Consider the following 23,971-nt stretch of genomic DNA (forward strand, 5'->3'; position numbering starts at 1 on the left):
CGTTTATAAAGCAAGAAGAGCATATGGCTGACCATTTCCCTTTCCCTCTTCTCTTCTTCTCCTGTTCCTCTCGCGACACCCCCTTCCTCCCTTAACGCCCCTCTCCCTTTCTCTTTATACCCTATTAACATCATTCATCCCCCCATCTCCGCAACTCCATTCTTCACCTCCCCCTCACACACACGCCCTCAATAGTCCATACAGCGTGTACACACCATGGACAAAGAGGAGTACAACATCGAACGTTTCGACGACGCGAAGATCGAAGACATCTCGCCAGACTATGATCTAGAGGAGGAGGACGACTCCCCCATCGAGGAAGTCCGTGTCACTATCTCTAGTACGTGAGTTCCCTCCATCGTCTCCACTGTCACCTCACCCCCGCATTCAGGGACACGACCATAGCCGCCAACATCACGCATTCACTGTCCGCACCATTCGTTTTCCCACTTGCTCGCAAAGGGTGTTGCAGTCCGGAGTAGCGAGAGATGGTTGCCATCGATCCGCATTCTTTGTGAAACGCTCCTTCCATCGATCGTCGCAGGGTCCAGCCCTTTGTTGACATCCGCACACCTAAACAAACAACCAACCATCCAAGCAAACATGAGCACTTGTAGCTGTGTCTATGCCTCGACTAACTCATGTCCTCCGCAACCCATTCTTACTGCTCAAATCAACAGACACCGATGACCCCAGCATGCCTTGCAACACCTTTCGCATGTGGTTCCTCGGCCTCTTCTTCACCGCCGCCGTTTCCTTCGTCAATCAATTCTTTTACCTCAGACAGACCCAGATCTCGATCGGTTACTCCGTCGTGGCCTTGGTCTCCCTTCCCCTCGGCCATTTGATGGCCAAGCTCCTCCCCACTGGTGAAATGAACCTCTTCGGCTTCAAATTCTCTCTCAACCCCGGTCCCTTCTCCGTCAAGGAGCACATCCTGATCGGAACCATGACCGCTGTCAACACCAGTACTGCCTATGCCGTTGATATCGTCATCTTGCAGAAGCTGTTTTACAATGCTGAGAAGCCTTTCATTGCTGGTTTGCTCTTGGTCTTCACCACTCAGGTCACCGGTTTCGCTCTTGCTGGTGCCCTCCGCAAGTTCCTCATCCGCCCCGCCCACATGATCTGGCCTTCGACCCTGGTCACGGCCTCGCTCTTCCGCTCCCTCCACGCCACCAGCAACACCCCCGCTGAGGAAGGGCGCATGACTAGAATGAAGTACTTCCTCTTGGTCACCCTTGGCTCCTTCCTCTACTACTGGTTCCCTGGCTTCATCTTCCCTACCATTGGTGTGATCTCCTGGATCTGCTGGATCAACCCCGACAACATCGTCCTCTCCCAATTGACCGGATCCAACGGCCTTGGTATTGGTACCATCGCCCTCGACTGGTCTGCTGCTTCGTACTATGTCCAGCCCTTGGTCACCCCCTGGTTCGCTCAGGTCAACATCTTGGTTGGTTTTATCCTCGTTGCCTGGGTCATGGTTCCTTGGGCCTACTACACCAACCTCTGGAATTCCAAGAACTTCCCCATCCTGTCCGCTGGTTTGTTCCGCGAGGACGGTACTCCTTACAACAAGTCTGAGATTCTGACCAACAATATTCTCGATGAGGATAAGTACCTTGCCTACGGCCCTGTTCGCATGGACTCATTCTTCGCCCTTACTTACGGAGTTGGTTTTGCTGGTCTTATGGCCACCGTTGTCCACGTCATCCTTTACAATGGTCAGGAGATGGTTGCCCGCTGGAGATCTGCCCGTACCGAGAACGAGGATATCCATTCTCGTTTGATGCGCGCCTATCCCGAAGTCCCCGACTGGTGGTATTTAATCCTCTTTGTCCTCTCCTTGGGCTTGAGTTTGGTTACTTGTATTATCTGGGAATACATGCCTTGGTGGGCTGTCCTCCTCGCTATGGCCATCGCTATCTTCTTCGTCCTTCCTGTGGGTATCGTCCAGGCTGTTACTAATCAGCAGCCCGGTTTGAATATCGTCACCGAGTACGTTATCGGTTACATGCTTCCCGGCCACGCCATCGCCAACGTCACTTTCAAGACCTATGGTTACATCGTCAACGTCCAGGCCTTGACCTTCACCGCCGATTTGAAGCTTGGTCACTACATGAAAATCCCTCCACGCGTTATGTTCATGGCCCAGATCGTCTCGACGCTGATCAGCGGTGTCATTAACCTGTCTACGGCCATCTGGTTGGTCGAGACCCGGCCCAACGTCTGCACCCAGCAAGGATACCCCTTCACTTGCCGTTCCACCAACACCTTCTACTCGGCCTCGATCATCTGGGGAGCCATCGGACCTGCTCGTGTCTTCGGCACCACCGATGGTGCCCTCTACTCATCCGTCCAGTGGGGATTCATCGTCGGCGCGTTCTTGCCCATTCCTTTCTGGATCGCCACCCGCAAGTTCCCTGAAGTTACTTGGCTGAAGTACGTCCACTGGCCCGTGTTGTTGGCTGCAACCTCCAATATGCCTCCAGCTCTGCCTTACTTCTATACCAACGGTCTTTTCCTCGGTTTCATCTTCGCCTTTCTCCTGAGACGTTACCGTTACGACTGGTGGGCCCGTTATAACTACCTGACCTCGGCTGCATTGGATACCGGAGTTGCTATTTGTGGTCTGATCATCTTCTTCTGCATCCAGTCGTGGGAGGGCGCCATGCCTTTCTGGTGGGGTAACCCTGAAAGTGGTATCATCGATCACTGCCCTCTTGGCAGTGCCAATTACTTTGGCCTGTAAGCGTGAGAAAATAGCATGTAGAATTGTTTCGTGCCATCAAAGCATATCATCCCTCCAGCATCTTACAACAATAATAATATTTTTAAAAAAAAAACCCCTCACCGAAACCTCTTGAGCTACGGGCATTATATCGTTATACTTTCCAAGAATGACCAAATATATGGAACGCCTTCATAATGAAGAGCGCAGTATTTCTTCTTTGGGTGCGGCGTTTCAGATCGGCGATGCCTGGATCTTGTGTCGCGTCCACATTGAGTGACCCTTTTTTAGTTAAGGGTCTCCTCATTTTTGAACAGCACACGCAATGCCTAGTTCGCGATCTTTCACATCGCACGCAGCATCCCCCACGCAGCAACAATCAACCCATTGCAACAAAACGCAAGCATGGCAGAGGATACTGGAAACTGGTGTCTCATTGAGAGTGACCCTGGTAAAGCTGCAGGGGCGCGTTGGATACATACTTGCTTACGACTACGTTAACAGCTGGGTTGTCAGTCAGCACCAAAGGCCGTGGAAATTTACGATATTTTCTTACTATTGTTATCATGGGCGTAGGCGTTTTTACTGGGCTGATCAAAGGAATTGGCGTCAATGGAGTGCAAGTGGAGGAGATTTATTCTATCGACCGCGATACCCTGGAGGATTTGAAGTAAGCATCCTAGAGCACGCAGGAGCTGTGGCAGTCTGACATCAATGGTGGCCGAGCATGGATAAAATGGAGCAATGGAAGGCTTATCTCCCGAACCCTCCGTTATTTGATGTAAATAGGCCTGTCCATGGACTTATTTTCTTGTTCAAATGGGAGAGTCGTAATCCTGCTGCAGCACCTGAATCACAGGCACCGATTGAGTACGACAATCAGGATGTGTTCTTTGCACAGCAGGTACTTGGCCTTTCTTTCCACAGGACTGAGCCATGAAGCAGCACATACAGTGAATGTTCACATTATTCTAGATTTGTCTTGTTCATGGACTGGAAATAGCTGGATTGAAATCTCATCTAGGTCGCTTGCCTCATGTCTGTACGCTGTAGGTGATCACGAATGCGTGCGCAACACAGGCGATTCTGTCGGTCCTGCTGAATTCACCCAATATCGACCTTGGAGAGGAGCTGACTAATTTCAAATCCTTCGTCGCTGACTTTCCAGCCGAGGTACGGTGTTAGCCATCAATGTCAATGGAAAATACATAGGGTCGGCGGTGTTTTTTTGTGGACGACTCCAGTGCTAACTCTCCGTCCTCCTTTGTTTCGATTTCCCTATATGAATTTTTTTTCTCCGGCCGAAATAGTTAAAGGGACACGCGATCTCCAACTCTGACCTCGTCCGCTCCGTCCACAACTCCTTTTCCCGATCGGACCCCTTCATCAACGAGATGCACGACCCAACCTCGAAAGAAAAAGAAGATCTCTTCCACTTTATTGCCTACACGCCCATTAACGGCAACCTCTACGAACTCGATGGTCTCCAAGAGGGTCCCCGAAACCATGGTCCCTGTCCTGGAGACTCCTGGCTCGACAAGGTGGGCCCGATCATCCAGGCCCGCATGGCACAATATGCCGGAGGGGAGATCCGCTTTAACCTCATGGCCGTAGTCGATGATCGGATTAAGGTCTATCAGGAAAAACAAAAGGCGTATGAGGCACAGCTGGAAGCATTGCAGCAGAAGGAAGGGCCCGAAGCGGGCGCGTGGTTGAAGAGCGAGATCGAAAACTTAAAGCAGGATGTCATAAAGGAAGAGGAGAAGAGAAGGAAGCAGCAGAGGGAGAATAAGTTGAGGAGACACAATTTTGTCCCGCTGATTTATGAGCTTTTGAAGGGGCTTGCGCAGGAGGGGAAATTGGAGGCCTTAGTTGAGGAGGGTAAGACGAGAGCAAAAACAGAGCTGGAGAGCGTGAGGCAGCGGAAAGCGGCAGCCGCAGCCGCAGCCGCTGGTGGAGGGGATCTGGAGATGTACGATGATTGAGAACAAAATTTTGTCCTATAAACCATCCTTGTAAATATATTTATCCGCAGCATAGCATGCAATGTAAATATGTTCACATTGGTCTGCGTACTTTATTGGATGACTAGATGAAGGCAACTGCCCCAGGCTCATGAACGATGCCAAAGGAATTTGCTCCGCAGCCTGCCACTTATCCAAACATGCTGCCGAACTTAAAAAATGGCACCCTCTTCCTAAGACCTCTAGTCAAGTCTTTCCGCTCTTCATTTTTGGTCAGACGCGTGCCGTAGAGTCATATGGAGAATCTTGCCGAGGAATCACTACTTTTCACGATCAGGAACTTGAAATGCTCTAGTGCTATGTTGCTGCACTCGAAATTTAGTTTTTGCGGAGCGGAAAAGTTGATAGCCTTGATCACACCCTTCCAATCCTCAGGATCTAGAAGCATACCTTCCAATTAAACAATCTCCATCGACCTCCAAGCGCGTGATACTGAAGCTACTAAAGATGCTTTGCAGTCACTTGAGCTGCCAGATGAAACGAAGGAAAGAGAGCCAGGGAAGCCAGGGGATATGGGAGAACCAAGAGCCAGGTGGATTCCTCAGGAGAATTAGAGACAACGGTGAGGCTGGCGGCTATAGTGGCGCAGTGACCATGGCGGCTACCCATTTCATAGAGCTATGTACGAGCCCTTGTTCACCGATACCGGCCTGAAGTCCTCCAACGCTGGTACATCCAGTTTCGTAGGGTGTCGTTGCTTCATATCCTGCATCCAATCCTCCGCGGACTTGCGTCCCACGACCAGTCTTGTCGACTTCTTGCGGTGTCGCTTAAGCAGATCATGAAGTTTATCCCGCTCAGTCTTGTTTTGCATCTTTTCAAGTACTATATGGCATTGTTCTGTGCAGGATGATAGTTCGATAGCTCAGTCCATGCACTCTACGTCAGAGGTACTTAACTTACTAGGATCAAGGGATAACGATTTCAGACTTGAGCCGCCCTCCGCAGTCGCAGTATCTAGAAGTGTTGCGAGACTGTCGTTGAACAGATGATTAACTGTGAACTGGCTAACAGACCAGCCGTATTGCCTAAATAAAATCGGAAGCTGTTCCTGCTCATCGGATGACGGCTCTGTTCCCATTGTGATCGTGGTCGTCAGATAGGTTTTAGCTGAGGCATTAGCGAAGGTCCATGCCATCTTTTCATCATGATGCTCGCTCTGCTTCCTGTCGACGAACCAGAAAAGCATGGTCTTGAGAGCATTCAAAAGTTTGGATGGGCTATTCTGCGAATGAACGAGAGTTCTCTTCTTCTTGACCAGGTTCGCGATCGGCAGGTGGCGGTGAGTTCCATCAGCCTTGGGCTCTCTCACAAGAGTTCTTTCAACTGTCCCTCCATCGTCTTTGCAGAATGCTTATACGTTGTCGGCTCGATTAGATACCCCTTTAGAAGCAAAGCCTGCTCCCCTGGATAAAGAGACGCCAGGTTCAAAGTCATCGCATTCATCGCCTGGATCCTGTCACCTGCATAAACCATACGAATTCAACCTCGCAGAATGTCCAACACCAATTTCCGAAGCACCTTCATCATCGACAGTAAGACTTGCAGCTCCTCAAATGCCCCGTGAATACTATCGACTTCTAGTGTTAGTTCCATGAGCGATGGGCAGTACTTGACGATTCTTGTCACAACCATCTTGCACGACCGATCCGACTGGAAGAATGGGGTACGGATCCAGAGACTTTGTAGTTGATGCGATGTCTTCATTGATGTGCTCCAGGTATGTTGATAAAAGTTCGGGTACAAAATGCGCATAGTTTTGATCCTGCCGTCGAGCATCAACTGTAGAATAGGGTCGTACCAACGCTTAGGATAAACGAAATCAAGTGCTGGGGTCTTGGATTCCTACGCGTTTACTGCCAGCTCCACAATGTTCGCCTTACTGACCGCTGTTGCAAACACCCACAGTTCGTCCACGTTAGTCTCGGAGAAGAAGAGCATGGTAAGCTTCCTGATTCCACACGATTTCTCCATGGCATCGAATAGCTGCCTGGCGATCGTCGATGACTTGGCAATCAATTCGAGGCTCCCAGTCTCTAGATTGAACCTCCCGTAATAGGTCATGACGAGTTCCAGGAACTGCTCCATTACAGACCCATGATAGTTCTCACGATAATGGTCGATATGCACCCATTTGACATGCTCCTCCCTCGTGACAATACTGTACGGGTTTCCTAGCGCACGGTCCTGATCCTGGGCTATGAGGAAAGACTCTAGCTGCCGCAGATCTGCGCCTTCGAGAACCTCCATCGTATCCATCTTCCCACAGAATGATGCGTTGTCCAGTTTCGGGGTCGAGTCGAGTCGGGATGTTGATCGTCTCGGAGATTGAGCGCAAGTGGAATGTCTGCAAGAAACGCTCCTCCGCCAACGGTCTTGTCATCGTTTTGTTTCCGTGGCTTCCTGACGAACCGGTGAGATATTAGAGGCGGAGGGAAGAGAGTGAAAAGAAGACCGATTGAGTGAAGGAAATCGGTCTACATTTTTCATCTCGCCCATTTTTTTGTGCGCCTCATGGACACCCGAGGAGATTTCATGCCAAATAGTCCTAATAATGAGTACTATAGTGTAGACGAATGTGGTGTGCATAAATTAATAGAAGCACCCTTCCGTGGCTCGTTATGAATGTTCAAATGACCCGATATTGGCGGACAGATATGGCGTTAATGACATATTGCTATTGTGCCGGATTGGTGAGCCTCGGCCAAGCTGACCAGCCTCTACGAGAATCCTGACCAGCCCTTGCAGCAAAGTGCCCGCAGCATAGGTCACTCAGACCGGTTTTTTTTTTGATTCTGCAAGGCGCTCACTGTTGCTGTGTATATCAGGTCCGCCCTCCTTCGCGGCCATGGAGGTCGAGTTCAACTAAAAGCTGTTGTTTCCATTGATACGGTGGAGTCTCGCGCTGCCACTCTATTCATTAAAAGCATATGCGTTATGCTTATATCTCTACGCACGAATTCGTCGATTTCTGCGCTAGGTGCAATGAAAGTCCAAGGCACCTTCGTTAATGACCATGTTCTTCCTCAAAGTGACATGGAGATCACGTAAATTAGTAGCGCATGTGGTGTTCGAATTATAAATTATAATCCCTGAGTTATGGTCAATCGTAGAAATGCATGGGGACGGTCTCGTTTTCGTATATTGCTAAAGACAAAAAAGTCTTATTTTTTTGAACCATGTTTGAATCAATACGCGTACCGCTATGTCTTTGTTGGTTATGATTCCCGTCAAGTTATTGTGTCGAAGCAAACATGATATATTCTGGTAATCTAGTAGTCTAGCAATCGAGGATGTCGCGTACAATCGTAGAACCTTGTGTAGGCAACATTCTAGTTTCATATGCTACATGGAAGGTAGGCCAGCCCTAGCCCTTTTTTTGAGCCGACGGAAATACAAGAGCAATTGAGGAAGGATTCACATGGATCAATGCTTCTCGTTATATCGACATGGGGAATGGTGATACTGTGGTGCAGGCTGCCGCCTTGGATGCGAATCTCGTGCAGCATGGAGTTATTAGACTAAGCACCTGCTTGTGGGCTGCGCTTGCATTGAGAGCATTGTACATTCATGCTCTCAAACTGACCACCCGGTCTGTGCTGCTGGCGAGGAGGGATCCCAAAGGGTGCACAACGGGTATAGAGTGTGGTGCTCAATGCAAGTGATGGGGGGGGGGGGGGGGGGGGAGGAGGGGCGGGTTTTCATGTGTTTTACGACACCAGGGGTACAGCATATGCTGGTGCGTACCACGGATATCAAACGGCGAACGGACAGTTCTGGATAACATGGTGCTATTTGGGTCAACCAAAGACTAATCTGCAAATGCCATGGGCTTCAGGGCAGCCCAGGCTATCGAGACCTGAAGTCAGCCTACCACCCTGCAATGTCACCGTAAAATATACGGCGCCCAACATAGCGCCCACATGTCCACATCCTCCGGCGCACAAGGTTTCGCGGCTCAAGTGACGGGTGAGCCCTTCGGTTCGGCGCTCTTTTCGTACTTTCTCCAGTGGAGAAATTTCTTTTTGCTTGTGGAGTGAGCCGAAGGCACAGAATGCTGCGAATGGTCATATGAAAGGGCTTTTTCTTTTGGCCTAGTGCAGGCTGACATGGACCTCACAACTTGTTTATCGTAATCTGCAGGTTGAGACAAGCGCACAGCCAAATGCATGCAAGGCACCCAACAAACAGAAAATGTTTTATTTATCTAAACCGATCATAGACACGCATATCAGTTGAAACAGTTCCATGCACATGGAGTGACAGATATGTTTCTGTAGAAAAACCATTCAAGCAGGTGAAAGTCGCAGAACTAACATAGTAGTTTTTGACTGTACTTGCTGTCTGAGTTCATTTCCCCTTATCTGAACTGTTAATGTTCTACCCGTTGCACAACGGTGCAATCAGCGCTAATGCAACAAAGAAGAAGACCCCAGAGCGGGAATATCTGCCATTGGGTAGCATGTTGCACGACTCCTTCTTGATGAAGACGACCGCACTTCTGCACGACCATGGACTCCTAAAGACATGTGCCTTTACAGTTGAATTTCGATAATTTTGGCTAATTTTGTATGTGCACGGTACACGGATATTTTGTTCGAGAGGACGACTGTTGCTTAGATCAGAGCTCATTTTGAGTTGCTGGGAAGCTAAGGAGGAGATTGCAGGGCGGCTGCATTGATTCTTCGTAATTAACACAGGGATTGACGAGAACTATAATTAACTCGATCATGCATACGATCATAAAGAGACACTGGTTGCCGCTGTGCGGTAGAGTGACAGTTACTCGTCTGCCGGAGACCAAATGACCAAGAGACAAGCGACGGTGGTGACGGTAAGCGCGAGTCCTCCTCAGACACGAGTGAACTCTCAAGATACCCTTTGCTCATTGTTTTATCGTTACTTTATTTAGCGGCTCCGACGAGCACCTTGATCACCACTCATTTACTAAGCAAGGTGGCCCATCATTAAATATGATAGTAAAAATAATATTTAAGAAGCTGCAAATGAGCGGGGTAGCCTCGTTCCCTCAAGCAGGTGACGAAAATTTCGCTCGTCGAAGGTCCTGCCACTAAAATAAAGAGTCTTTATTTTAATGGAGGCGAGGGCTAATGCCAGTATGACATGTGGGGGGGGCTAACATGTGGGATAGGACTCCAAAATGGCCCTATCTCCATCGCTCTTGCATTTTGTGGAGTGAACCGCCCACAATAAAAGTACACGTAGTATTTATCGTTCGCAAAATATGCATGCAGTAGGAAAGGTGCATGCGCACCTTCTTTCGTGCTTTTCGCGCCCATTTGTGCTCCTGTGTTTCCTTCTGCAGCATTCCCAGCAGAAGCGGCATAGAGGGAGACAATGCGTGCAAGAGTGGATGTGGATATGGTGATGGATGTATCGAGTATTAAAGTCTTCAAGGGTATCCTAAGGGGCTATTGGTGTCATTGGGAGAGACGATAATATTTTTTTGCTGCCACTGTTGGGAATACTGTAATACCCTAGGCTAGAAAACGTGAGGACTGATAGTCCATCCCCAAGGGTGACTTCCCTAGGAGTGCTAATTAAAATAAGACACTAGTGGAACTGGCGTCCCTGTGGAGAAGCAATTTCCTACTGGGTTGACAGGCAGACTTGATGGCTGATGTTCACTTTGAAGGGCATTGGGATGACTGATGACAAACTGCTCCTGTATACACCATGAACCAAATTAACAGAAAACGACTGTACCATGGGGGTACAAAGTGAAAAACGTTAATTAAGTACTCAAAATGAATTCAATTGAATGATGAGTCGCAGCCCATGAGGAGTCGTCGCCTTGATCCATCCTCCACATAAAAGGTCTGGCCTCCATCCCCCGTTTTCCTTCTTTTCTGCTTCTTAAGTCTTTCTTCATTTGCCTCTACACCCGCAATCATCCCCAAGTCCACTTCCACCGTCTTTCGCTACACATCCCGTTGTGCACATTACAGCTCACGCCTCCACATCTAAACGCACCTACACCCACGACACCCCTTCTATAAAGAAATCAGACCAGACATGTCTACCTACGTTCAGCCCGTTGCCCCCACCGAAGGCCGTCTCGGCCACTTGACTCCCGAACAGACCGAGAAGCTCCAGCAGTTCTGGGTCCGCCTCTACGACATCTTTGACGGCAAGACCCAGTTCGACCAGACCGCCCCCTCGTCCTTCAAGGGCCAGTCCCGTGATGAGGACGCCCCTGCCACCCCCTCGACCGAGAAGAAGGGCTGGTTCGGCCGCGGAAAGGCTACCCCTGCCTCTGATGCCGCTGTTGTCAAGTCCGAGCCTGCTCCCCGCTTTACCGGTGAGGACCTCAAGAAGACCTTCTGGAAGCTGACTATGATGGACCACCCTGACTTGATCGTCCTCAAGGTATGGAACTGAGCTCATGTAGCAACATGGATAAAGTTTAAGATTGAAGAGTACTTACCAGGGCGCTCTATTCGAGGTATTCTAACGATTCTTTGTGTCCACTTTCTCTTATTTTCAATAGTTCATCCGTGCCCGCAAGTGGAACCTGGATGATGCCATGAAAATGTTCTTGAACGCCCTGAAGTGGCGCATTGTCGAGCGCCTCGACGAGTTGGTCGAGCTTTCGGATGTGGAGTTGGATCAGAAGTATCCCAAGTTCATTGAGCAGATGCGCGTCGGAAAGGGCTACCTCCGTGGTGCCGATCCCCTCAACCGTCCCATGTCTGTTGTCAACACCCGTCTCCATCACAAGAGCGACCAGCCCCCAGAGACTATCCATCGCTTCACTCTCTACGTAAGTTGGTTTACCCTGCTCTTTATTAAACGTAAAAATGCTAGTGCTGGAAAAATGAGAAACCTATTCTCACAGCGAATCAATATGGATCGAACAAAATAGACCATGGAGTGCGGCCGCATGTGCCTCCCCCAGGGTGCCGAAACTGTCATCGTCATCTTCGATCTTTCCAACTTCGGTCTCGACAACATGGACTGGGGCTTCGTCCGCCTGTTCGTTCAGTGCTTCGAGTCCTACTACCCCGAGACCCTCGGAGTGTGCGTTGTTCACCGTGCTCCTTTCGTCTTCTGGGGTCTCTGGAAGCTGATCCAGCCCCTCCTCGACCCCGTCGTCGCCTCCAAGTTCGTCTTCACCCGCAACAACGCCGAGTTGCACAAGGTCATCCCTCGTGAACGCCTTCCCATCGTCCACTATGAAGGTCTCGATGACTGGAAGTACGAGTACGTCCCCGCCACCCCCGGCGAGAACGCCCCCATGAAGGACTTGGCTAAGAAGGAGGAGTTGCTCAATGAGCGTCATGCCTTGGAGAACAAGTTTGACGCCGTTACCCGTGCCTGGATCAAGAACATCAATGGCAAGAACTCTTCGGAACGTGATGAGATTGCCCAGGAGCTTAGGGAGCAGTACACTCGCTTGACGCCCTATGTCCGCGCCAAGAACTTGTACCAGCGCTGGGGCGTTTCTCACGACGGCCAGGTCACCTGGACCTACAACGTCAAGGCCTAAGTAGCAAGCGCGGGAGGAATGCAGGACATTCCGAATCTTAAAAGAAGAGAACGCCAAGGACAGAACACATGGAGAATTATACCCTTGCAGCTGGATCGAAATATATTCCTAGGATACCCCTCTCTACGCCACCAGATAGAGAGACAGGGAAATGCAAGGGTGGGGAAGCACTTGTAAAGTAAATATCTCAATAAATATTATACACAAAAAGCATGGCCGCAATGGGTGATCGATCTTCCACAACACGCTGTTTGTCCACTGAAAACGTTTTGAAGACAATCAAAGGAAATACAATATAGTATAGGGCGAAAAGAGTAGGTTTCTATTTTGCAAAAGCTGATCTACAATGAGTTCTAAAAGGATTTACGGAAGGATTTGGCGTTCGAAACGTCTTCACAGCTTGGATCCGCCGCCCATTCGGGAATCCGTGTTAAACTTTGTGTGTGAAGCTGTAGCAAGGACCCTGCCTGTTTCCTTGTCCTTCAAAACCGCGGTCGTGTTTGCAAGACCCGCGCCAACTTTGTGGACCCTGCACTCGACCAGGACAGTTGAGCCGAGCGCGGCACCCGAGACGTAGGCGACATGCAGATCGGTTGACACACCAGCAAATTGAAAATGTTTACCTATGATTTGTTGGAAGTGAAGCAATAACACAGAAGGTGAGTGAATCAGATCGCTTGTTCGCCACAGAGAGAACGCCAAAACAATCTCGGGGCAATTGGAGGCTGGGATTTCAATGTAATGCCTTCAGCTCTTGCCATAATGTCCAACATGGTTGCTTAAATGCGCTCCACAGCTTTCTTTCTTTCTTTCTTTTTTTCTTTCTTTCTTTCTTTTTTGTATGTCCGTAGATAATCAACGTACGTTCGCGTGTGAATAAGGCTGCCGTGGTCAAGTTATCAACCAAGGTAGCAATGGCACCACCATGAAAGTTGTTCGAGAAATTGCAGTCGGATTTTTGAATGGTGTATTCAAATACGGCCGAGTCCTCGTCCGCATCGACGACCGTGCTGCGACCGAAGCAGTCGTGCGAGAATAAGTGTCCATCCTCGTCCGCTCGGTTCGCGAACTTGTTCATTTGTTCCATCCATTCCTTCAAATGTGCGACATGCTGGGGGGCCATTATAGTAGGTGAGGAATGGAATGATTTAGTGGAGTGGAGAGGTAAAGGAGGAATGAGCGAATAGGGCCTACAGGAAGGTAAGGAGTGAGAGAAGACAAGTTCGGGGAAGTGCTTTTCATGTCGGTTCGATCGAAACCTTAATAGTTGGCACTTTGAACTTGTTTGAAGCGAAGGCGAGATATCACGTGTAGTCTCTCGATCGGCATGGGGGATCTTGACGACCTCGAACAGAAGGAACAGTTTCTCGTCAAGATTGACGGCGACTATACTTGCTACATAGATCTATTGAAAAATACAATACATTGATGGTATCTTATGCATTTTCTTGGCGGCTCGGTCGGATCTGGTTCAGGAACGCGTGTCGATTGGACGCCCTGTATTCTCCAGCGGATAGAGGCGTTTACTCAGTGCAGACGACATCATTGTTTCTTTCAGCTGGAACGCCAAACAGAGACCACTCTATGTTGCTTGAGTATGTCCACGTCGCGAGATGACATCTGAAACCTGCGCTGTGCAGTATCGCGTCCGCGTTTTTGCCTCACAAGCCACTGTTTGACGCTGCCACTGTTTGACGCTGCCCCTGGCTCAAAACTCGCAGGTTGTATTTTGGCCGCAAGGGCGAAGGGCTTTTCTGTCTTTTGCATTGCACTTAATTGCCATCAACACTTTCAACACACCATAGGACAGAGGAAGAAAAAAAAAAAGCACACACACACGGTAACAGGAATTACAGAACAGGAAAGCATGCCACGCGAATCTCATCTCGAAACGACGATTGGCAAGTCGCTTGTCAACACCATTGCTGAGGCAAAGGTGCTCATGGTTGGCGCAGGAGGCATTGGATGCGAGCTGCTCAAGAACCTTGTTATGAGCGGCTTCAAGAACATTGAAGTGGTGAGACATGAGCGTCACCGGTATCAGGGAAAAGTGGAGGAGTAAAGGCTTCAGGTCTTACTCACTAACCAGCTTCTTTGGATCTAGATCGATCTAGATACTATCGATCTATCGAACTTGAACAGGCAGTTCCTCTTCCAGAAACAGCACATCAAGAAGTCGAAAGCGCACGTAAGTCTCTACTAATGATGTCTATCCGAAGTATTTTTTGTGCATATGGCTGTGGAAACCAATTCGTATTCTCTTCTTCAACCTATAGATCGCAAAAGCATCGGCCTTGGCCTTCAACCCCAATGTCAATATTGTATCGCGTCACCAAAATATCAAGGAGCAAGAGTTTTCCGTGGACTGGTTCAAAGGCTTCGATCTGGTCATGAACGCATTGGATAACCTGGGTATGTGTCGACAACCATGCTATCGGCAATCGCAGATACTCGGAAAGCCCCGACTTTTATTCCTTATCTAACACGCCACCCTTACGGCTCTTATAGATGCAAGGCGGCATGTCAATAAGATGTGTTTGGCTGCCAATGTGCCCCTCATTGAGTCAGGAACGGCAGGATATCTCGGACAGGTGACCGTCATCCAGAAGGACGAGACAGAGTGTTTCGACTGTCAACCCAAAGAAACACCAAAGACCTTTCCTGTCTGCACTATCAGAAGCACACCGAGTACATCCATCCACTGCATTGTCTGGGCAAAGAGCTATCTGTTCGGGCTACTCTTCGGAAACGCAGAAGATGACGACGATGAGGTACTCTCAAAGGAGAACAGCAACGATGATGAGACAGGTATGCGGACTTGGCATTAACTTGGGTATTTGGGCAAAACCATTGCTTTTATGTTGTGTGATGTCAATATCTGCTTTCATAATCATATTTCCCAAATAGCTAAGGAGCTTGCGGCATTGGCAGCAGAATCGCAGGCGCTCAAGGAGATTTTGGCATCTGCCAACACAGATGGCTTCGCACAGCGCGTATTTGACAAAGTCTTTTACACTGATATCCAGCGCCTCAGGAGCATGGAAGATATGTGGAAGAGCAGGAGAGCACCCACACCCTTAAAGTACGACGAAATCATGAATGAAACGGGAGACCTTCCAAGCGCTATGGATGCCGCATCCCTGGAATCGTCGACATTGAAGGATCAGCGTGTGTGGACACTTCGGGAAACAGTTCAGGTGTTCAGCGACAGGTGAGTCGGCAGCGTCTTATGTGGAAGAAAAGTATGAAGCGGAGCAAATGCTAACGTATTATACTACTCTTTTTTTGACAACATCTAGCTTGGAAAAGCTGACTGCCAGATTGAAGGAGCTGAGAGAATCCGACCCTGAGGCGACGGTTCAATTCGATAAGGATGATTCTGAAACTCTGGACTTTGTCACTGCGACGGCCAATCTCCGTGCGCACGTTTATGGCATTGAGGAAAAGAGTCGATTCCAAGTTAAAGGTGAGATGCTGTAATGAGAACACGCTGCTGCTGGTCACAAAGCCGATCGCCCATTAGTATTAATATCTGGAATGTCTATCTTTGATTAGCCATGGCTGGAAACATCATCCCAGCTATTGCCACCACTAATGCCATCATTGCGGGCATGATGGTCATGCTGGCGTTCAAGATTCTCAACAAGCGCCTGGCAGACTGCAAAACTGTAATGATACCGATAGTGGATGCTCAACATGACGCGATATGTCTTCATTTGTTGAATATAAAGCTGACGCAGTCTTTTTTTCTTTGATTCATGTATGGTTAATAGAGCTACCTCGTTTATGGTCGTCATAGGCCACAGCTGATTATTTCGGAACCGTTAGCCAAGCCCAATCCTAAGTGCTATATCTGTAGGAACTCATACATTGCACTTAAAATCGATACGGAAAAGAGCACTGTTCAGGACCTTATCAATCTACTGGAAGAGAATTCATTGAGCGATGTCGAAATTCAGGAGGGTGGAAGGTATGTGAAATGAGTCTATCGTTCTGCAGATTATATGTCTTATGTGCGCTTCCGCTTCCAGCTGGCTGACTTACTGATGTTGGTATTAACGAATAGGGTGATCTATGACCCTGACTTTGACGATAACGCTGAGAAGACCTTGGCGAGTCTACAGCTGACCGATGGAAAGTTTGTAGATGTCGTGAATGAGGACGACCGCAAGATCATTGTCTGCCTCAAACATGTGTAAGTACTACTGTCGCGCTGATAATAAACTGAAGACTTCCTTACAGATGCTGCGGTCAACCCATGCTAACATTGACATATGACTTTTTGTAGAGATTCATTGAACCTGGGCGAGCAAGGTTATGCAGTTGAAGGCGATATTGAAGAGGCATTGGAGCAGCAGACCGTAGTGAGGCAGCAGTTGAAAGAGGCTGAGGCTGAGGCTACGGCGGCAGTGCACAATCACGCAGAAGATCCTGATGTTGTAATGACAGACGACAATAAGAAGCGGAAGCACGACGAGATTGCAGGATCGATCGATGCGGATGGACCATTGAAGAAAACCTCGCTCGAGGGCTCTGCTCATCCTGCAGCGGAGGACGGTATCGGCGATGGCAGCTCTCGGGCGGAAGCAGTGGACGTAGATGAGGTGATCGTTGTGAACGGGGAGTCCTTTGGTGTTGTTGTTCTAGATTAGAGGATAGCTTTTTTGTCTTGAAGCAATGGCGGTCCTAATTACTTACCAAGTAGCTGCCAAGAGCATTTATTGGAGACTGGAGCGTTGTGTTAGGTCTGTCAAGCATCGCATTGTTAATTGTTGCATGTTTTCCTCGATTGTGCCTCAGAGGACGAAATAAATGGTGAGTTTGGGCTCAGCACATAAGCAAAGAGCACGGCACTTCTTATCTGCATTGTCAGCGGACTACCGCAATTCAAAATGGTCATCAACGAGCGAGATTATTCTTATTTGGGATATGTATTAAAACCATCGCGAAATGGAGCGTATGGTATGGGTATGAAAAGACGTGTGCATGGTTTAGATCTCGGTGGCATTCTTATTGCGGCTGTGGAAGATGAGACCTGTAGTCACTGGGTCGCCAATGCGTGAGAGAAGGATAGCCTTGGTTTTAGAAGGATCCTGGATCTCGATCTTGGAGTAGTTCCTTACCATCAGTACACCAATGGTCTTGAGTTCCTGGATAGCCAAGAAGCGTCCTGGGCAAGCATGTCTATGAATAAAGAAGACAGAATCCGTCAGATCCAACTGACTTTTCCTCGATACATAACGCACAATAAAATGCTGAGACCAAAGCGAAGTGTATTACCTTCCCATGCCCCATGTCAAAAAGTCACCTGAGGCCTTGGTCGCGGCCTTGGACTTGCCGACAAACCTCCATGGCCTGAACTCGAGTGCATCTTCGCCCTGCAGACCGGAGTCCTGATGGATTGAGCGCATGTTGATAACAGCCTTGCTGCCCTTTGAGATGACCATGCCGTTCGAGAGCTGAACATTCCGCCTAGCCGCGTGAGGGAGCGACAGGCGTTCGACGCGGTACCTGAAGACCTCACGCACGAATGAGTCCATCTTCGCCATACGCTTCATGGCTGCCGCAGAAAGATCCCTATCATTTTTGGGATCTAACTCAGTGCCCTCAAAATCCTTCGCGGAAGCAACCTCCCCGGAATCGAGCTTCTTCTGTCGGATCTCCTGACGTTCCTTCGAGATTAGATCCAAAATCTCCTGTTGCTCCTGATAGAGCGGCTCTGTGTACTCTGGGAAGGCTGCGAGGTAATAGCACAGATTCGTCGAGGTATCCGAGGTTGTGTGCACGCTCGCCAAGACGAGCAGCAGCAAGTGACCACAGACGTCCTCGAGATCCACGAAGCCGTATTTGTCAAAGTTATCGAGAAGGCGCTGCATGATATCAAGGGGGCGTTCCCATTCGAGACCTTTATCAGCGGCCTCTTGTTCCTGTCGTCGGCGCTCGAGGACGACGGGAGCGGCAGCCTGGACGAGGACTTCCATATGCTTCCTGAGCGGGTTCATATAACCGTACCTGGTGCGGGTATTGAAGGCGTGCCAGAAGGTATTCCTGCCCCGACCGAGAACTTTGCCAAAATCGTAAGTGCATTGGATGAAGGTGTCGATCACAGCACGGTTCTTAGCGAGCTCGGGTCCCATGAACACTGTGGCCACTATTCAGCGAGGAATGTAGGAAGCAATTCGATACAGTAAGAAGCATGCATAAATCGTTCATGCACAACCAGTGCCCTCGCTCCATTGCATCGCATTGTGTCGCATCAAAAACAATACTCCTTATGGGATTTGCTCACTTACTGGCACCGGCAATCATATCCTGGAAGATCGACAGCGGGTTTTCGACTAATTTATTCTCACAGTGTCCCAGCTGGCTATCCACGACCGTCTGCAACACATTCACGATCCTGGGCGTAAACAACGGCAAGTTGGGTGAGAGGTTATCTCTAATGACCTCATGTGTCGTCCGGTTATCGGGATCCCGGTTGCTCTTGATAACACTCGTGATGAAAGCCCGAAGTCCCGTCATATCATTAATCGCGTCCGAGAAACTAAAGTCCTCGTTCATGAAGACCTCGCGGGTCAATGGGCCCGAGACGACCGTCTGTGACTGGTTCAGAATGCGGCAGTTGAAGACAGGGCCGTATTGGGCCTCGCACCGCCGAAGGAATTCGTCTTGGTCTTCAAAGTATTCAGTGTCATGGGTCGTGTCGCCCGCGCGCACGGGCACCGTAGGGATGGACTATTATAAAGAACGATCGTGAAGATCAAATTGTGAGTCGCGAGGATTGGGCATTTACTAATGAAAGATTTTTATGATCCCCACTTTGATTGTGGCCATATTTTACCTTGTCGGTGCTATACCCTTCCTTGTTGACGGCTTTCATTGTCAGGTACGCAGCCGAGGCCAATCCGAGGCCGATGGGCAAGGCGACCTTGAGGATCTCTGAAGGATTGGGTGAAGCGGACGAAGACAGAAGACCGATCATAGCTTGGGAGATATAGTCTGAAGAGCGAGAGGAGAGAGAGTGTTGTTTCCTGTGAAAGAAAGGGGATTTATGGAGATGCGTCCGATGAGATATCCGCGAGGAGACACTAAGTTTTTTTTTTGGGAGGGGGGGGGGGGGGGGGGGAGGATTTGTATTGGGTATGGGTAAATTGTTCGTTATTGGTGAGATAGGACGTAGAAGGACGAAAAGAGGGGATCTGATTCCCATCGAGCTTTTATACGTGCTACGAGATGCCCCTGCGACGCAAAAGACCGCGCTCACACAAGTCCGAGAAAGACGGGGCGGGATGAGACCCGTGTTCACTGCGGTTGCGCTGTGAAAATAACCGGTTGTAGAAATTGGGTGCGCAAGCAAGAATGCTCTAGTATGTCGCGCGCAGTGGTTAGGTCGACGCTCATTCGCTAGTGTGAACTAGTTTAGCGACGGCAGGAGTGCCCTTTTGTAGTCCGTTCAATGCTGTCATCCAACTGGCCGTGTTGCATGAAAAAAAAATATACCCCATCTTTCTTTCCAGGAGACATGAAATTCAAATTGCCAACCGGTTTCTTGTTGCGAATAGGGAGACCTCAAAGACACTTTTAGCCTTAGTATTGGTCTAAAGACCGGTAGGTTCCATCCTTGCTGTGTGCCCGGAATTCCGAACACAATCTGCCTGAACCTGCGCTTGATCGGGATTCATTCTTACTATAGTATGACTAGAAAAACGAATGCGGATAAAAAATCCCACCAACTTGTTTGTCCTGACTGAACCCTGCAAACAACCTCTCTGCTATACTCAGCAGATGCGATTTATCGCATAGGAAGACCGTAGGCTTTGCGTCCCGTCTCCAAAGAGCTGCAGACTATTCGGGGCTCATCTCCACCCCTGCCTCTATTTTATTTTCTACTAGCTCCATCTCCCTCTCTAGTTCCTAGAGCAGTTGATGGCGCTCTACTCTCGGCATCCAGTAGACCTCGTTGTCTCTGTCTGCTCCTCTTTCTTTCTATCTTTCTGTCCTTATTCTTTAGCAAACTAGAGAGGCAACATGTTCTTGTATTTATGCCCATTAGCAATGTCGCGCAAATGCTCTGTAGGCCGTTGCCTGATTATCGACGCCCAAACAAACACATTCGCGTTAAACTAATAAACCCAATTTGGCCTTGGACACAAAAAAAAAAACGATTATCGAACCACTTAACACCGCACTGTCCTATATCCTGCGTCCTGCATCCTGTGGGCGCAAAGGTTACTATGGTCCATTTAGTTCACATCAAACCGATAAACAATTACAAACCATAAAACACCCATTAAAAAGACATTGTGCGCACACAGCTCCGAGGCTATATGACAGGCCATAGGAGGAGAGAAAAGTAGGAGCCCAACACCAGCGAAATTCCGAGCAGGTCTCTGCCTAGTTACCTTCCCCTTCCTAGAGCCACCTGAACGCACGCGAAAGAAAAATCCGATACAGGCGTATGTACAAGAATAGATAACAGACATCAGATATAGGCGCCTGAAGGAAGTTTGGCTGCACACCGCGTGCGCGGGCTTTCAAATCCGATTACAATCGTATTTGTGCATTCTTCAGTAGACTATGCAGGTCCCTCCTTCCCCCGCTCGGGTCTCGGACTACATTCACGATACAAATTTGTTTTGGAAGCACAAACACAGCAATCAGTTGAGATGATCGAGACGCACATTCGTGCCCCATGTAGAAGTAACAGGACGACTTTCAAGGGGCAATATACAGTGATTTGTGACCTGAGGATACTCAAGGCTCCGGTAGTGTAGATGAAGAAGGCGCTACATAGATTTTAGGACGACATCTACTCTCTTTCCCACATTCCCACATCCGCAAACTTTTACTCTAATTCTTCAAATTAACATTCGCTTTTCGTATGAATGCGGTAGCGAATCCGGCCTAAATACTGGTATCGTATCATCCACCACCGTTTTCGTCATGTGTTTTACTGTTGGTAGGCACTTTCTTTTCACACAAAAAGATCGCTGTATTTATTCTTGGCTCTTTTTTTTTTTTGGTTTCTTTACAACAACCGTGTCCTTGTGTCATCTTTTGTTAAAAGAGACGGAAGAAATCCCAGGTTAAAAATGGATGGGCAAAGTGGCTACGGAAGGGAAATATTTGCTGGCGCCTTTCTATGTCAAATGAAATATTGTCATTAAAAGAATGCAGGCTTGATCATGGTTGCATCGCGCAACTGCTTCTGTTCACGAATCGTAAACACCTTTCCGGGCTCGGGTCCCTTGGGTTGGCGGATGGGGTATATCAGGTTGGTGTTCATCGTGCTGCTTGCAGTAGCCGCGTCAAACACCATCGATTTTCTGTACAGTGATCGTGTGGGCGAAGCGGAGCCCGTCGACCGAGTCGTTGATGACGCAAATGTATAGGTAGATAGGATAGAAGAGGTGGTCGAGGAAGGAATATCAGGCAGAGGCGAGCGCGATTTGTAGATCGGGCTTTCAGAGCGAAGAGAGCCGCGTCCAGCAAACGACATTGGGCGTTGCTGTTCAACATGAGAAGTAGAGAGCAGATATAGAACTTGGGTCAGTGGTCCTGTGAGATACTGTTCGCGCTTCATATACTGTACACTTCGTCCGTTCATACCTTGGTAGGGGTGCCCGGTCCTGCGGAGCCGGCAGAAGAATCCAGGGCAGAGTTGGGGGGAGGGGTTTTCATGATGATCAATCGACGAAGGTTTCCTTCGCCCTCGGTGTAATGATGCAGCGACAACTTGTCGGCAATGAGATGCAGAATTCTGCGCTGACGAGCGCTCAGATTCTCGGGGAAGATCATATCGTCTTTCGTAGCATCGCCTCGGAACATGAGCAGGCGGTCATAAAATGCCAGGGTCTCTCCATCATTCAAATCCAATTGGTTCAGCGACCCTATAATAGTACATTGGGTGAAATCTTTGTTAGAGGGGTATAACGGCACCATTTGAACACACCCCTTTTTTTTGCCACCAGATTGAACATACCAGACGAGTCGTCGCGATCCAAAAGACTGCGTCCCGAGTCCCGTCGCTCCAACAGGGCTGCGGACGCACGGTTGCGAGTGCGATCAAACTCGCGACTCTGCAGTTCCATTAGCTCACGCTGTCTCTCCTGTCTTTCCTGTTGCTGTTCCAGCAACTGGTTCTCCATAATCTCCATCTCTCTGCGCTGAAGGGCTTCCTGCGCAGCGGCAGCAGCGGCAGCAGCCTTCTCCTGGTCTCTCTTCTCTTGCTCCGCCGCAGGCATCACCTTCTTATACTCAACTCTCAACTTTCTTCCTTGAACCTCGAATCCGTTGACAGAGTTGTAGACCAAATCGGCCTCCTCAGCTGTTCGGTAGTTGGCAAAGGCCAGACCCCGGAAGATACCGTTGTCAAAATGGTAGTTGAAGGCATAGGGCTTGGGGATGTCGAGGTTATCAAGGATAGCAAGCAAGGAGTCGCGCTTGACCGAAAAGGGAATGTTCTTGATCACGATAGCAGTCGGAATAGTATCGACGTGCTCCTCTCCATGCTGTTGCGGCTGTTGCTGCTGCTGTGGGGGCTGTTGCTGCTGGGGGTGGGGGAACTGTTGGAAGGGCTGCTGGTAGGGCTGAGACTGAAATTGACCAATCAGAGGGCCGGGCTGCATAGGCTGGTAGGCATAGGCCTGATGCTGGTAGTACTGCTGCTGGCGTGGATCCTGCTGGAGCACGGGGGACTGGATGGGCGAAGCCTGAGGTGGGCTCCAGTTCTAAGGGAGCAGTCATTGAATTAAGAACCACCAAGAACATGTGGGGTTAGAAAGAGAGCCAACACCAGAGCATCAAAAAACAAAACAAAGAAGCGCGACAGGTCAGGGCGGGAAGAAAGATGGTCGGGAAAATGAAACAACGAAGATGAGTGGTGCATGGAAGGAGAGGCGTGGCAAAGATAGACAGAGAGAGCAGGGTGCATGCATGCATGTCTATGTCCATATCCATGGGCATGGCAATAGACTCTAGGGGTTATCCGTCCGTCGACTGTCACACAGGAAATGTGGTCCTCCAATTTTTTTTTCCGCTGCACCAAGGGAGACCAAGTCAGGGGAGAGAAGAGCAAAATGGTATGTGGTTGCATGGCATGCAACCTGTCCCATGTGCCATGCACCATGTACATCCACGTACAAACAACACATAAACAGATACAAACATCAGGACCCTATCCCACTTCCTACCACTGTTTTCTTTTTTGTCTTTTACCGACGGATCCCCTTGCCCTCGTTTTGTTCGATTGCATGCTGCCACCGATAGACAGAATATTGGCCATTGACCACAGCTAGGGACTGCACAGGACAATAAAATAAACCCCCGGTGACGATCCCCCTCCCAAAAGTGAAACAGCCTAGGAACATTAACAAGAAGTGTGTGCCTTACCACGCTGACCAGAGACATGCGGTTCGAATGGCGCTTGCCGCTCGTGCTCTGCACACCATTCATTCCCATGCCCATGCTGTTTCGTTGAGACTGGTACCCAGATGCACCATTCCCATTCCCTCCGCCATTAGTCGGCTTGCGTGTCAGGGGGCTGGCCGGGCCGCGCTCAGACCCATACTGCGAATAGCGGCGTTGGTGCTGCGGTTGGTACGTCGGCTGATGCTGGTGGTCAATTGGCGACGCAGGGCCGTTGTCCCGAAGGGACATAGCGTCAAAGGTCATGTCAAGATGCTTGGTCGTCATGGTGCTGGG

The 23,971-nt window shown here is 49.3% G+C and overlaps 7 protein-coding genes across 7 annotated transcripts; 3 read left to right on the plus strand and 4 right to left on the minus strand.

Moving 5' to 3' along the window:
* Positions 1-3,018: 3,018 nt before the first annotated feature.
* On the plus strand, positions 3,019-4,758 carry BC939DRAFT_450814 (ubiquitin carboxyl-terminal hydrolase). Its single transcript, XM_051555571.1, has 5 exons — positions 3,019-3,185; positions 3,311-3,404; positions 3,524-3,638; positions 3,788-3,907; positions 4,045-4,758. The coding sequence occupies exons 1-5, from the start codon at positions 3,140-3,142 to the stop codon at positions 4,717-4,719; spliced, it is 1,050 nt and encodes a 349-aa protein (XP_051412357.1). The 5' UTR covers positions 3,019-3,139; the 3' UTR covers positions 4,720-4,758.
* Positions 4,759-5,368: 610 nt separating this feature from the next.
* Positions 5,369-7,008, minus strand: BC939DRAFT_502981 (uncharacterized protein; the record flags this gene model as incomplete). The annotated part of the gene is made up of 5 exons (XM_051560353.1): positions 5,369-5,583; positions 5,662-5,978; positions 6,071-6,221; positions 6,330-6,540; positions 6,616-7,008. 5 exons carry the CDS (start codon positions 7,006-7,008, stop codon positions 5,369-5,371), a joined length of 1,287 nt encoding a protein of 428 aa, XP_051412358.1.
* A 3,631-nt stretch (positions 7,009-10,639) lies between these two features.
* On the plus strand, positions 10,640-12,460 carry BC939DRAFT_410775 (CRAL-TRIO domain-containing protein). Its single transcript, XM_051552925.1, has 3 exons — positions 10,640-11,148; positions 11,270-11,542; positions 11,645-12,460. The coding sequence occupies exons 1-3, from the start codon at positions 10,795-10,797 to the stop codon at positions 12,266-12,268; spliced, it is 1,251 nt and encodes a 416-aa protein (XP_051412359.1). The 5' UTR covers positions 10,640-10,794; the 3' UTR covers positions 12,269-12,460.
* Positions 12,461-12,526: 66 nt separating this feature from the next.
* BC939DRAFT_528744 (HotDog domain-containing protein) lies at positions 12,527-13,514 on the minus strand. Its single transcript, XM_051561475.1, has 2 exons — positions 13,133-13,514; positions 12,527-12,891 (listed from the first exon to the last, which is right to left on the minus strand). Exons 1-2 carry the CDS (start codon positions 13,389-13,391, stop codon positions 12,662-12,664), a joined length of 489 nt encoding a protein of 162 aa, XP_051412360.1. The 5' UTR covers positions 13,392-13,514; the 3' UTR covers positions 12,527-12,661.
* Positions 13,515-14,135: 621 nt separating this feature from the next.
* Positions 14,136-16,467, plus strand: BC939DRAFT_397013 (uncharacterized protein; the record flags this gene model as incomplete). Its single annotated transcript, XM_051552328.1, has 9 exons — positions 14,136-14,285; positions 14,373-14,456; positions 14,545-14,680; positions 14,777-15,076; positions 15,176-15,479; positions 15,568-15,734; positions 15,824-15,976; positions 16,097-16,238; positions 16,335-16,467. 9 exons carry the CDS (start codon positions 14,136-14,138, stop codon positions 16,465-16,467), a joined length of 1,569 nt encoding a protein of 522 aa, XP_051412361.1.
* A 792-nt stretch (positions 16,468-17,259) lies between these two features.
* BC939DRAFT_476969 (cytochrome P450) lies at positions 17,260-19,250 on the minus strand (the record flags this gene model as incomplete). Its single annotated transcript, XM_051558636.1, has 4 exons — positions 17,260-17,452; positions 17,549-18,419; positions 18,562-19,003; positions 19,110-19,250. The coding sequence occupies 4 exons, from the start codon at positions 19,248-19,250 to the stop codon at positions 17,260-17,262; spliced, it is 1,647 nt and encodes a 548-aa protein (XP_051412362.1).
* Positions 19,251-21,431: 2,181 nt separating this feature from the next.
* BC939DRAFT_476970 (uncharacterized protein) lies at positions 21,432-23,734 on the minus strand (the record flags this gene model as incomplete). The annotated part of the gene is made up of 4 exons (XM_051558637.1): positions 21,432-21,854; positions 21,878-22,158; positions 22,251-22,998; positions 23,660-23,734. 4 exons carry the CDS (start codon positions 23,732-23,734, stop codon positions 21,432-21,434), a joined length of 1,527 nt encoding a protein of 508 aa, XP_051412363.1.
* Between the last annotated feature and the right edge of the window lie 237 nt (positions 23,735-23,971).

The sequence above is a fragment of the Gamsiella multidivaricata genome (genome assembly GCF_025024155.1).
Source record: "Gamsiella multidivaricata strain RSA 2152 chromosome Unknown BC939scaffold_31, whole genome shotgun sequence".
Classification (NCBI taxonomy): Eukaryota; Fungi; Mortierellomycota; class Mortierellomycetes; order Mortierellales; family Mortierellaceae; genus Gamsiella; species Gamsiella multidivaricata.